The 13,313-nt window shown below is 33.7% G+C and overlaps 3 protein-coding genes across 3 annotated transcripts; 1 reads left to right on the top strand and 2 right to left on the bottom strand.

Annotated features, from left to right (window-relative positions):
- Positions 1-2,269: 2,269 nt before the first annotated feature.
- On the top strand, positions 2,270-2,503 carry LOAG_08079 (hypothetical protein; the record flags this gene model as incomplete). Its single annotated transcript, XM_003143611.2, has 1 exon — positions 2,270-2,503. The coding sequence occupies one exon, from the start codon at positions 2,270-2,272 to the stop codon at positions 2,501-2,503; it is 234 nt and encodes a 77-aa protein (XP_003143659.2).
- Positions 2,504-7,686: 5,183 nt separating this feature from the next.
- LOAG_08078 (hypothetical protein) lies at positions 7,687-11,246 on the bottom strand. Its single transcript, XM_003143610.2, has 8 exons — positions 10,975-11,246; positions 10,543-10,630; positions 10,218-10,421; positions 9,946-10,050; positions 9,570-9,684; positions 8,599-8,951; positions 7,986-8,104; positions 7,687-7,894 (listed from the first exon to the last, which is right to left on the bottom strand). Exons 1-8 carry the CDS (start codon positions 11,133-11,135, stop codon positions 7,780-7,782), a joined length of 1,260 nt encoding a protein of 419 aa, XP_003143658.1. The 5' UTR covers positions 11,136-11,246; the 3' UTR covers positions 7,687-7,779.
- Positions 11,247-11,359: 113 nt separating this feature from the next.
- LOAG_08077 lies at positions 11,360-12,934 on the bottom strand. Its single transcript, XM_003143609.2, has 3 exons — positions 12,733-12,934; positions 12,244-12,412; positions 11,360-11,910 (listed from the first exon to the last, which is right to left on the bottom strand). Exons 1-3 carry the CDS (start codon positions 12,924-12,926, stop codon positions 11,779-11,781), a joined length of 495 nt encoding a protein of 164 aa, XP_003143657.1. The 5' UTR covers positions 12,927-12,934; the 3' UTR covers positions 11,360-11,778.
- Between the last annotated feature and the right edge of the window lie 379 nt (positions 12,935-13,313).

Here is a 13,313-nt window from a genome sequence, read left to right as displayed (position 1 = left end):
AGTTCTTCAAATATCGTTATATCAGGTTTATAAATAAATATGCATAAACAAATTCGCTAAATATGCATAAACAAATTCGCCTAAATGAGCATTTTATGAGTTTGATATAAACTGATCAGAGAAGTATTTTTGAATGCTGACATTGAAGGGAGGATGGGACAAGAGCGCTTCCAGAAAACTTAATGTCACCGATTTGTTCCTCTCTAATCAAGATCAGGAAGACTGAAAGACTGATAATCTTTCCAGTCACTTTTTCTTTCGAAAAGACTCTAGTTCCATTTTCGCTTCAAATATCAACACTCAAATTTCAAACAGCGAAAATCATTTTCAATCACTGATAATTGATATGTTACCGATAATTTACTTTCAGCATTTATAGTCATCGCAATTTTTTTCCCAAACGAACGAAGTTCGTAGCCCACGCTCAACTTTAATTTGCAGATGAAACTTTAAAACCACGTTGTTGTACAATTTTCTCATCGTTTTCTTTCGCTTTCCCATGATTGATATTTTAATTTCATCATGAAATATATTTCCGGAAACAGAAAAACACTGCCTATGTGAATTGATCTTAGTGTGATTAATAGTTTGTTTATTTTCAATTCTTTTAATTTACTGTCCTATGATTTTAGTTCAACAAATGATTTTGAATTAAGTGGTACTTATCGTCCCATAGCTTTTTCCGTGGTTCTTGGGAATATATTGCTATTGCATAAATGTAAATAGTGAAGCATTTTCAAAATTCTTTTAGACGAATAAAGAGATGACTTTCAATTTATGCTCCAAATTGAGCCTGAATTTAAGTTCAGGATTAAATTTCTAAGCAATCAAAAGGTATCTTTAAAAAAGAAATTTAATATTAAATGAGCACTTTTTACTATTTTAACTGGATAACATTCCTTACCTGACAACGATCACAGACATACACACGTATCATCATTGCAGCTAGGTTTAACGAACCATGATTTGGGAAGGATTCTGCTCACGCTTGCTACAAATGCAAATCTGTGCAGTGGATTTTTGTGGTGAAGCACAACGTGCGCGTAATCGGCCCACTTTTTACTTCTAAGGTTCATCTGCTAGGACGGTGATAACGTGTCCTCAGAAGTAAGGTTTAGTAGAATGTCCTTCTTGTAAATGGATGGCCTTACAGGGCAGAATCAGGATAGAGGCGAAAATTTTTGAGAATGAAGGACTGTATTTGAAGTATTCAATATCTAGAATAGTCATGAAGGAACAATACTTCGGTAACTTTAGCTAATTAATCAGGAAATCCATCTGAAATACATAGAATTTTAGAATGCTAGAAAAATTTATACCACGATAACCCTTAGAAATACTATGTCGAGTAAGAGAGAGTATTTGTTAAATTCAAATTTTGAAAAAGAAATACAAAAATGGAAATTTATTTATAGTAATTCCTTGAGAAACTGAACACAATGTGCGAGGATTATTATCAAAAATGGTTGCTTTCTGATCACTTCTAATAGAAGCGAATCTAGTTGATAGTTCGGAAATAATTTTGAAGCATTTCTACAATGATTCGCAGTAAATAAGTTCGTTAACAGTGTAAATAACATGGGATGTTTTTAATGGAATACATGTAAAGGCCACCCACATCTCCATGGTTCATTATATTTGTATCATTCATTCATTGGATCCTACGTGGAATTTGAATCAGCACCGCACTACTCACCACTATTTCATCAGAAATAAATCATGTTTTTGTCATCCCTGCCATTCTTTGCATTCCTACCGATCTTCCGAGAACCATCGTTAAAAAAGGAAGAATTATGAGGAAATACATCACTAGCAAATGCAAACACTTCTGAGTACAGTACCTCTTTGTCTGCTCCCGAAGAAACTCTTCTTTATTTCCCCTCTATAAGCAGTATGTATAACTGATACTGATACATACAAAGGCGCAGATCTGGAGGAAATGAAGAAACGAATTGGAAGTAATGGAAAGTTATGGTGCGAGATGCTGAAATAAACAATATGTAATGCGGAATCTGAAAAAGATATTGAAAATGGGTGATGAATTGAGTGGAAAATACATTTTACACGAACCATATCTCTCTTATACTTCAAATGGTTCATAGAAACGTTGCGGTACACATTGTGTAGGTAAAAGTCAGTCCTCATAGCCATTGAGACTAATATGGAATAGTAAAGCTCAAAAAAAAACCTTTCTAATTTATACTTAAAATTATTCGCATAATTTCTCACAAACACTGTTGAAATTGTGACAAGTTATTGGATGAAGACGATGGACAGAACAACAAATGATAGGTGTGATGCACTCATCTTGTTACTACAATCGGGACATGGCGGACTTATGACGCATTTCAATCAGTTCACCACACCATCAACATCAGCACCGATTGCGGACGGCAAGAATCGAAAGGCAAGGCGACCATCACTGCAGCATTACTGGATACCTAATATCAGTTCAAGGTCGACTTTTGGCACCTTACGAAATGTTCTTGAAAACGCAATATAAGCTACATTCAACTGACGAACAATTCATAGTTACTTTCTTATCCTTTAAAATAAAAACAACAAATATTTAATAATATATAAAAACTTTTGGTTACGTGCTTTTGTGTTTTATTTCGAAGTAAAGCAAGTGAATAATATGGTACAAAAATAGGATACCCATAACTTTAATTGAAATTTGATAGTTGTGATAAAGATTTCATATTCTACCTTCACTTTTTAAAACATAACAAATCAATATTCAGCTAGTGTTTGTCATTGGACAAACAGATTAGTAGGCAGTTATTAACAAATAGAAGGAAAAAAAGACCAAAGCAAATATGCATTACAGTAGTGTTCGTTCACTTCATCTGCGACAATTAAGGTATAAGTGATAAATTCATGTTTGTAAAATGGCGCGCCAAAGATGATAAAAGTAAGATAAAAGTAGTTCAACAATCTCATATATACTGATTTCTTTTAATGCGATCTGGTTGTTCGGAGGTTTATATATGACAATATTAACATAAAGCTACATTTTGGTATGGCTGCTAAATACAGCATATTCGTAACAAATTTTCAAGAAGATAACTCACGAAAAACCATTGCAAGAAAAAATGATAATTGGTTAAAGATGAAAATGACACAGAAACGATTTTGGCATACGGCATGTGAAGTGAATGAAATGTTTCAAAAGACGTAAACGATCATTATTAAAATTGAAACGATAGATGTGAAAAGACATTAGGATACCATCAGACGAGAACTTTTCGGGTAAAGAGATAGGGAGTTGGAGCTGTAAAGAGAAGAAATTGTCTGAAATGATCTAGCAAAGGCATTTTAAAGAATGCCCTCAATGAAACACACATACGAGACAAACACGTCACACCAATGGATGAACATTCAATCGACGGGAATTTGTGATCTCATTCACCCTTCCCTTAGTAGTTGCCGAATTATTGTAATCAAATGATTTGGGAGGGGTAAAATAAACGAAAAGCGAAGCAACTATTTAAAATACCTGGTTATAAGGCATGCAAATAAAAGACGAATCAGCACATAAAATCACAAGTACCTCTTGGAATGGGGGCGAAGACGATGGAGAAGATATCAAACTGCATTCCACACTAATCAACACTACATTATCTATATTTTTCTCCTTTTCTCAATTTCTCATTTATAACAGTCTCTGTAACTATCTTCTTTTTCTTTTTTACCAAATTTAAAAGACAACTTGGAAAAAGAAAGACAAAGTTCCTTATGATGGACTTCCTCAGTAAGGTCACATTACCTCACTCCTTCACATTCACCACTACCTAACATCTTCCTGAATCCAAATGAAACACCTTTGTACAAAGTGAGGAACACATAAGTCTTTAGAAACAACTGTTAATCAAAGAATATTTCAATTTACACCCAGTGGATAATGAAGTACTTGCTTAGCTTCTAGTTCAAATAAATTTTTGCATTCTGCACCACTCTCCTTTCCTTATTTTAAAAAAAGATAGTCTTTCAGAAATTTTATCAGTCCAGGTGTTATACATTTGAAAAAAAAGCATTCTTTTTTTTAAAGGGAAAAGGGTGAGAGGAAGGCAAGGAAAAGAGCCGAGGAAATTTTCAAGCTTATATGTTACGTTATTTCGTGCATTTTTATTGGAGTTCAAAAGGTCGTAGTGTTTTTTCGACGTGATAAAAGTGAAGTCAAGTCTCGGTCATACCATCCTTCCTGTACCGCACTGTTCTCTGTCAGCGAAAATATCGATATAGTGCCTTCTGTTCTATCTGAAAAATTGAAATTTCCTATCAGTTAAATTCAAATTTACCAGAACATATTGCTTAAATCCATTCTCTGACTTTCCTTCAATATAGAATTCCAATATAAAAGGATACAATATAAAATACAATATAAAAGGATGAATTCAATCTTTCATCCTCCAATGTATCTCTTTTTTAGTTTTCAAAACTATGCTGTAATTAGGTGTTTTAAGGATTCCATGTATTTTATTGATACATCGATTTTGTGTGAAAATTTCCAGGCAAAATTATAAACCATCTGTGGGTGGGTGAGTTTGAAAATACTAATTACAGATCTGTTTTTTGAAAAAAACACAGGAAATTTCGAAAACTCACCCACCTCACCCTGAAAACTCACCCTTCTTTTGTTCTGTAAACTTCCCAATCAAAAAGAAAAATCAGTTTTTTTCTACAAATTTATTATTAAAAGTTAATAAATTTTCTTTTATTTTTTTGAGAATTGTTTCACCAGCAATTCAAAAAGTATTTGAAAAAGATGTATACAATTTTTAAGGAAAAATTAGCTTATGGTAAAGTAAAGCACAAATCTTGCATTGCAAACTGCTTCGAAATAATTACCGTCAAATGCACTGTTCCTCATCCATACCATCGTTACAATCTTTATTTATCCATTCCTCCTTTCATTGGCCTTTCTTCAATGTAACTGACGTGCTATGCATATTGCACTTTAAAAATTTAAATAATAATGATCCAAAATAGAAACTCGCATCTTTGTTGGATATCAATTAACAAGGAAAAGGAAAATTTCGCTCTAATAAATTATGATATTTCGAAAAATTAAATTAATGTGTAATTGTATATTGATGGATCCTACCTAACTCTGATTGATCACTTGCACAGCATGGTCATCCATTTCATCATATCTCTGATAACACAACCCTTTGCCTAAGACTGAAAGGAATTATTTACAAAGTTTTGACCGACTAAGACCTGTGAATTCGATAATGAAATGCTCCCAGTGTGATGTATCTCACTAAAACAGTGAATATGGTCCATTCAACCACGCTTGGCCTATCACTTGCCAACTACGCTAAAAGTCTAATTTTTTTTCAATATCCAGGACCAGATTTAGAATGGTACATAAGGACACACACACGTATGCACACCTTAAGTGTTCTGGAGATGCAAACAGGCATCACCTACTTAATATAATGGCCAAAAAGTTTTCGAATCTCTCTGTGGAGCTCCGTTTAACCTTTGCCCATATGTGATACACACTAGTTCATTGCGACCCAACCACAATGTTAACGCGTCACCAATCCGATGGATCTGAACACATCAATTTATTTCTATAATTTGATAGTACATCTTATGTTCGTGTCTGATTTGTGGTAGTTCAAATTATTTATAATAGTCAGTTTATAGTTACAGCAATTGGGTTCTGAAAAAAAATCCAGGACTAAATATTTGGAAGGGAAACAATCAATAATGTGTTGTACTCGCAGAAATATTCAGACCTACATAATATTTTCAAAAAAATAACAAATGAAAATGAACAAAGAAACTGAAGGAAATGAAAGAGCAATAAAGAAGAGCTTCAGAAGAAAGATGCAAATAGGTCACCTGCAGATTACTGCCTATTTATTACATTTTCAACAGTTTTCTACGGTGTACTTTAACTGCAAATAACCACACAACAAGACTGGTTCTTGAAATGTCGCTTTTTTTAAAGGAAGGAAAAAACAACCGGAACAAAATGTCATCGACTGCAAAGCAATGCTGATTAGGCATAACTACTTCAGTACGTTCCAAAACTTGCAATAATCAACCAAATGACAGAAAAAAATGTATCATCTGATCTATCTATTTTATTACACTAACAATATGAGCTAACTTAATGAGCTAACTGGGAAAAGTTGATTATAGGCTGGGAATGGTAGACACAAAATGACCATAAAGAGACATTTTTGGTTGATCATTTAATTACAGAAAAATATAATCCACAAGGCAAGCCATAACCATATATGACTGCCTACACGGAAAAAGAACAAACTGTGCCTACAATGAAAAATAATTAGGAAAACAGGTTAATTGCTAACTGATACACTTGGAACTGGTTCAGGACCATAACTTACACAAATGTCAGTTTGATGGATAATAAGAATAAGCCTCAAATACACTAATGTTGAAAGCATATGATGGTATTACGTCAGCATGCGTTTTTTTCTTCCAGCATACATTAAACAACCCTGACCTCTTGCGAAATTAACCACAGTAATGTTCAACTGGGTCCAAGCTGTAAATAAGGTAAGAATGGCAAAAGAAAAAGAAATTAGAAGAAATTTGCTTCTTCAAATAGGAAACACCACTGAAACAAGATAAATCAAACAAATGAAAACATAAAAGCTAGAAAAAACATGATCATTTTCAGGTGAACTTAACGTACAAAAAGAAAAGCTCAAATGTAGCTTGAGGAGTCATTTCCATACATCGCAGGGCAGGAAGAAAATTCCCTTAGTTTGAAGTGACCTTGCCACGATAAATCCAAATGTATATCGAGCATTCAAACACTCCTTCAAACATCTTCCCACATAATGTTGCGCATCCTTTCATCATCCTTTTTCACCGCATCAATACAATATGTTCATCCAGCACACTGCTATTGCCCTTCTTGAAAGAACTTCTCGGGCTTAAATCCATTCTTCTCATAAAATAATTCCTTTTCTCTTTCAAATATACCGAGAATAAACCAGATAATGTCCTGTTCTTGTGAAAAATTGATGGCACAAAAAGCACATACATAAAAGTTCAGCGTCTCGAAACGATATGATATGAGACATACTCAATTTGCTACTGTCATGCAGAGTAATCAGCGGTCACGCATGTCACCAAGTTTATACATATAAGTGAAAAAAGTTTACAATTAAAGGAAATATACAAAAGAGCAGAAATTTCCTTGCATCAAATCAAAAAATGAAACATATATGGATTTCTTTTAAATAAAACAACGGGAAGTTTACAAAGTACACAATAAAAGCAGCAGAAAAGACGAACTATTTTGTTTCTTTTGTAAGAAAATAAACATCCCGTCCAAACTAGGCAGCACCGATGAGCTACTTGAACTGCGTTTAAAAGACAGCAAATAAACCTAGGTACTACGCGGTCAACTGCAAGAAAAACACGTCTAAGTAAAATAAAACCTTAATACAATCAAAACAAATCTTAATATTCAACAAACAAATTCATCAAACAGTGAATCTCCAAAACGTATAAAATATAAAACAGATATACAGAGATCCATAACTGTGTCTTTAAAAGTATAAAACAAACGACTCAGAATCTTCTTTTATAAGAAAACCAAGATATATCGGTTGAATATTATTAAATGCAGCAAAAATCATCATTTAATTTCCAACTCCGAAAAATCATTAAATTTTTAATTTTTATAGAAAATGACTGAGGAATAGCAGGATTGCTACGAAAAAAAAGAAAAATTAAAGCAAATGATTTGAAGTAACATGTTTTATAACAGAATTTCCACACTTTTCATGATTTCTGAGAATTTAAAGACTCCATAAGTGACCGAACCAGAAATAGATGGATGTTCTCTGATAAAGACTCCCCAGATACCAAATGTTTTTCGATCATCGAAGCGACGATTCTGGAAAGAACGGAAGATTTATAACACAGCTATTGACACATCAAAAATTCTGTTCAAAAAAATAAATGTTTAAAAAGAATCCTTTTTTTACCTTGTAAGATCAATATCAACAAAAACCATTCGTACAAAATCAACACCTCCCCGTTCCAAATCAAGCAAAATACATAATCGACGGGAGATGTATGAACCAATCGAACAAATACGAGCTACCTGAATATTAGTAAAGATTAATAAACAACCTATATTGGCGAAATTTTGGTTTATAAGAGATAAATTAATTGATTTAAAATTCTCACAGACCATGCAAAAACTCTGAATCTAATATGATACTTCTCCCAGATAGCCCACAATTGTACTACACTATAATAACCAGAATAGGAGCACACAAAAAAAATGAAGCGACGAATAAATCACATAAAGCATACAGTGAATGAACTAGAAATTTTTTCAAGTAACAAACTGATACAGTTTGAAAAGATTTTTTATAAGCTGAAGAACTGACAGTATTATCCAAATCACCCTTATAATCCTCATGCAAGAAGTATCAAGTTGTAACAATTCTTTGAAAAAACTGATTGAACTTGTGAAAAAAAAAACGAGTTTTTCAGCTTATATCATTTTAAATTTCTGCTTTTCATATCTGAAGAATAGAAGCCGGACATACTGAATATGCTTGAAAAAAAAAAAAAAAAGAAAACAATCACCTCAATTCCAGTTGAAATTGATAACCCAGTTGCAGCAGATTCGAAATTTAATAATTTATGAGCAGGAACAAAGGATGAAGCGATTTCTAGAGATAATTTGTTTTTCAAAATTGCCTGGACTGATTCAGTCAGAAATTTATATTCAGTATCCTCTTCCTCTTGCGTTCTACAGAGTGACAGCAGGATTGTCTTCGATCGCTGTGAAATATTGTTCAAATTAAGCATGGAAGATGGCACGCTACCTGGGATGCCATAAGAAGCTCCATTGCTCAACAAACGAAGAGGCCATCTATTCGTCTTCATTACCAAGGATTTCTTCACAAAGAGAGCAACCAGCGAAGGAATGCTATGGCCTGGAATTACCGTTTCTTGTGGTTAATTTGCTAATTCAAGCATTTGAACTGCCTCCTTTTTATCACTCTTCACTCATAAAAATCGATTATGGTTTCACAAAGTGTATTTCAAGATATTCAGCTTCGAATCATAAAGGAGCAGCTAAAGCATAGCGACAGTAAAACATAGAGATTTGTATAATCTGCCACAAAAAAAAAAAATCCCTTTCACTTTAGTTCCTTTGAAAAATCAACTAAAATTTTGTGGCTCAGAAAGTATTAGAATTAATTCGACAAAAGATTTCTGTTTTGGTTTCAAAATGATAAGTAATCGAATAATAAGTTATGAAGGTACTTATAAATTAATAATGTAAAGTGTTCAATTCCTTTCATCCACTGCTTAAGCTACCAAGTACTTGAAGTGTTCGTCCATTTGATATAAAACAATGTTTTCCTACTTTAGCAAAAGTTACAGGGAAATATAAAATATCAGCATTACCAAAATAACAGCATTTTTATAATATTAATTACTTGCGAGTTCCTCATAGTAATGAAACTCACAATTTTTCGTGGAGGAATAACAAAGTAAATAAATTAAAAATAGATATACCATACATAAAATAATCGACCAAAAACCACCTGTTAAATAAAGCAATGATCTTTTGTGCGCATCACTGGTAAATTGTGGAAAAGACTCCTTCGACATATTCACACCATCAATTATTGCACCACGTACAAAATGAGGTGGAGAAACCTAAAAATTGTACTCAAAAAAGAATAATTCCGAAACGCTTAACCATTTCTTATGCAGAAGTTGAATTTCGAGAAATTATATGTACATAGTCAGCTGTATTAGATCAGTAGAGCCCAGAACTACAGTTAACCTATAAAGAATAACTAATTGGAGAAGTTAATCAAAAGTACGACGGCTAATACGACGACTGATTCGGAATCTCGGAGTACAATTTTCAGCTACTAGCGAATGTAGCCAAATCAGCATCATTACAGCTATTACATTGAGAATATTCCCAGTAAATTCTGCGCGGAATAATTTTTGAAGGAAATACTGCAAACGGGCTGGGAGTCCTATGAGATGAGCATTTGAAAGTGAAGATTCTACCTGGAAAGAACGAAATTATATCTATTCTGATGTGATTTTTCAGTTGATAAAATCAAACAAAATCTTTCAGCCTATCCCAAAATTTGGTTTTTACATTCAATCATATTTGAATTCAAATGAATGACAATCTATTTTGAGACAAAAAATTTATTTGGTGAAGATGATACCTTAATAATACCCGATTTTTGCAAAAAAAACATATGTTTGTTATTTTGTTCATTGTCAACTTCTTTAATCAAGGGAACGATAACTCCATGAACAGTGCATGCTGATAAATCATTAGGTAATCTCAAAGCGTCCAGCAGTCCCTCACTTTCGTTCAGCATACGTTGTCTCAATTCGCGGTCATACGACACATTCCCTGCTTGCGACTAAACAGTTTTATAGAATTAAGAATAAAACTTACGCATAAACTTAGTTATGAGTAAAATAAAAAATTGTTCGAAATGAAACTATTTTAGTATTAGATAAATCAATTAACAAAAGCCGCACCTCAACAGCAGAATCACGCCACTTCGCATAAGCATCCCACCATCTGTGATAATTCGCAGCAACGCTTTCAACATCAACTTTCAATTTCCTAAAACGACAATTGTCTTCACTAAATATTTGAAAGCTGCAATAACTGTACATAATAAAATGGTAATCAATTATAAGCACTTCAACCCTACTATTGTTGACGATATCGCAATAAAAGCTCATAGATTCAGTATCAAATAAACTATAAAATTGAAGTTTGCAAACCGACAGAAACTTCACAATGAATGCTTAAAAATACCGTAAAGACAAAACAGATGACAAAAACCCCGCTCCAAAAAAAATTCGACGTCTTAGCGGGCCTCAACTTTCTTAAAAGTCCTATTCTCTTTATTAATCTACCAGAATATATTCTACCAGATAGTTCAGTTTGAATTTTAAGCGTACCTTGCTTCAATCATGCATTTAAGCCCTTCCATATCTTCAAAACGATAACGTAAATCCAGCAGAGGATCAACAACGTGGACTGCGGATTCACCGTTACAAAATCGACATGCTAAATCGGTCACACTTCGGTACGATTTATAAACAAACACTTTAAGTTTCATCACTGCCTCCTGGAAATTCCTTTCGCAGTTTTATTTCTTGGACATTTCAGTAAATCATTGCATCCATATAAATTAAAGCCTTACCAGTATTCAGAAATTATGAAATTCGTATATTTATTTGCAAAAACACCACTTTTAGTTGAAAGTTTCAATTTCCTCATAATATTGAACTTCTTACAACAGAAATTACTCAGAAATATGTCTCTCTCAAAAAAAAAAAATGTGGAGGATATGGAACATCCAGACATGAATTATTTTGAAAGATGCTACTAGTAATGGCAGTTTCATTGAAAAACGAAAACTTTCCACAAGGAAACACCAAAAACTGCGACCTGAACAATTTTGGGACTTAAAAATTAGGACATCGTATTCGAAGGTTTCCTAATTGCAACAGTTTCTGAGTGATAGGAGGAAGAGGAAGAATTCATATATGGAAGAGTGGTCAGTATGCATCATAGGGAGATGTAGGGAGACTCAAAATAATCATAGGGAAACTCAAAATAATTCAACAGTTTAGTGAACAGAGAGACAATAAAATGATGGACGCATATACACTAACAAATTGAAGTAAACGAAATATCATACAAAGCATGCAAGACTCAATATTCTACGCCTTATGTATTCCATAATTATTCAGTTGCAGTTAATGAAAATAAGGTGGCCTTTTCAGCTCGATACCATATTCAGCAAGCACGGGCTCTAGTAGCTCTGAAGTCAACGTGTAACGTGTTTCTTTGGTACCTTTCTTTGTCTGTCCCAATCCTTTCATGCGTGCCTAAATTTTTTCCGAGAAATGAAGAACAGCGACTCATACACATGAAAATAATGTTTTAAAAAAATCACAACATTCAAAATTGCCTTAATGTTAAGTTGAAACGATGTAACTAAGCAATTCATTTAAGCAAAATGACATTATTTCTTGCTATAGAGAAAATAATGTGCATTTAAAGTCATTATTAAGGGAAATACATTATTTCTACAGTTTCTCTAATTACAGAACCAAAATTTCTTTTGTAGAGAATAAAAAAAAAAATTCGAACTTCTTTGTGACTGAGAAAAAGATACTTAGTTATTCCCTTGATCTGCACAAAGAATAAAGTGGAAATACCTGTTGCATAGCATCCAAAATAATATCCGAGGTAAACTTCTGAGCTGCAAGTGAGAATAAACGTATAACCCGTGAGTCTGCACAATCGACCCCACTCTTCTTCATATAATGGATTGTAACAGCATCGGGTATTGTTGGCACATAATTGTCTAGATCGTTCACAAAATCTCTGAAATTCAAGTTGTTCTACAGATCTACAGTGCTAACGGCCAACGGTATACTACGAAGTATTGGGAATAGGTTGATTGTAAGCAACAAGAAAGAATGTCAACCATCAACCTTGAATAACAAGTCTTCTTCATCTATTAGGATGGCTGAAAATCCAAAAAATTTCTGGAACTTATGTTAGCTAGAAAATAACTGGAAAGGAAAACTGCCATGTGACAAAATTACTTCGAGTTGATGTAAAGCTTATGCAGGTATGTATAGCAGTGTTTGTACGCAAATGCTGCAACACCAATTGGTACTTGTATGCAAATAAAAATTAACCTGAGAGAGGTGCCCAGTGGAACGGAACCACTGGCAAGTAAAACTGCATGCTGAGAGTCTGGAAGTAATTTCTGTTGACTAACGACCACACGTGACGTCGAGGTGTTCAAGGGCAATGTTTGTGCTACTGATGTCACGTCCTTGACTCCAGATACAATTTCCAATTTGCGGTCATCTGATGACTGACTGTGCATCTTCAAATCTTAAGATTAACTTGGGTAATTAATGTCCCATCCAAGAACAGAATGCACAATGAAGGAAAACCCTACAGAAGGAAATGGATCGAAATCCAAGAAATTGCACTGTCTAGCTACTCTGTTGCATCAGGTTTCCCATAAAAGCAGCAAGGAAAAAACAGTGGACCGAAGAATTGAAGTAAATTCCATGATAACCCTGTGCTAGTTCCCCATGTGACGGCTGGTATTGTATGGTCCGTCCATCTCCAAAACGGTGTTTTCTAACGTCACTGGACGTGGGGATTTTTTCTGTTTCAGGTTTTATGCGTGATTATTCGATTCTCTTGTGGGTTCATGGAGGTAGGAGGAATGAAATTTGAAACGTTTAAATCAATTAACACTCTT

Source organism: Loa loa (assembly GCF_000183805.2).
Source record: "Loa loa unplaced genomic scaffold supercont3.40, whole genome shotgun sequence".
Classification (NCBI taxonomy): domain Eukaryota; kingdom Metazoa; phylum Nematoda; class Chromadorea; order Rhabditida; family Onchocercidae; genus Loa; species Loa loa.
Note: the sequence above shows the minus strand (reverse complement) of the source record. Positions and strands in the feature narration are given on the sequence as shown.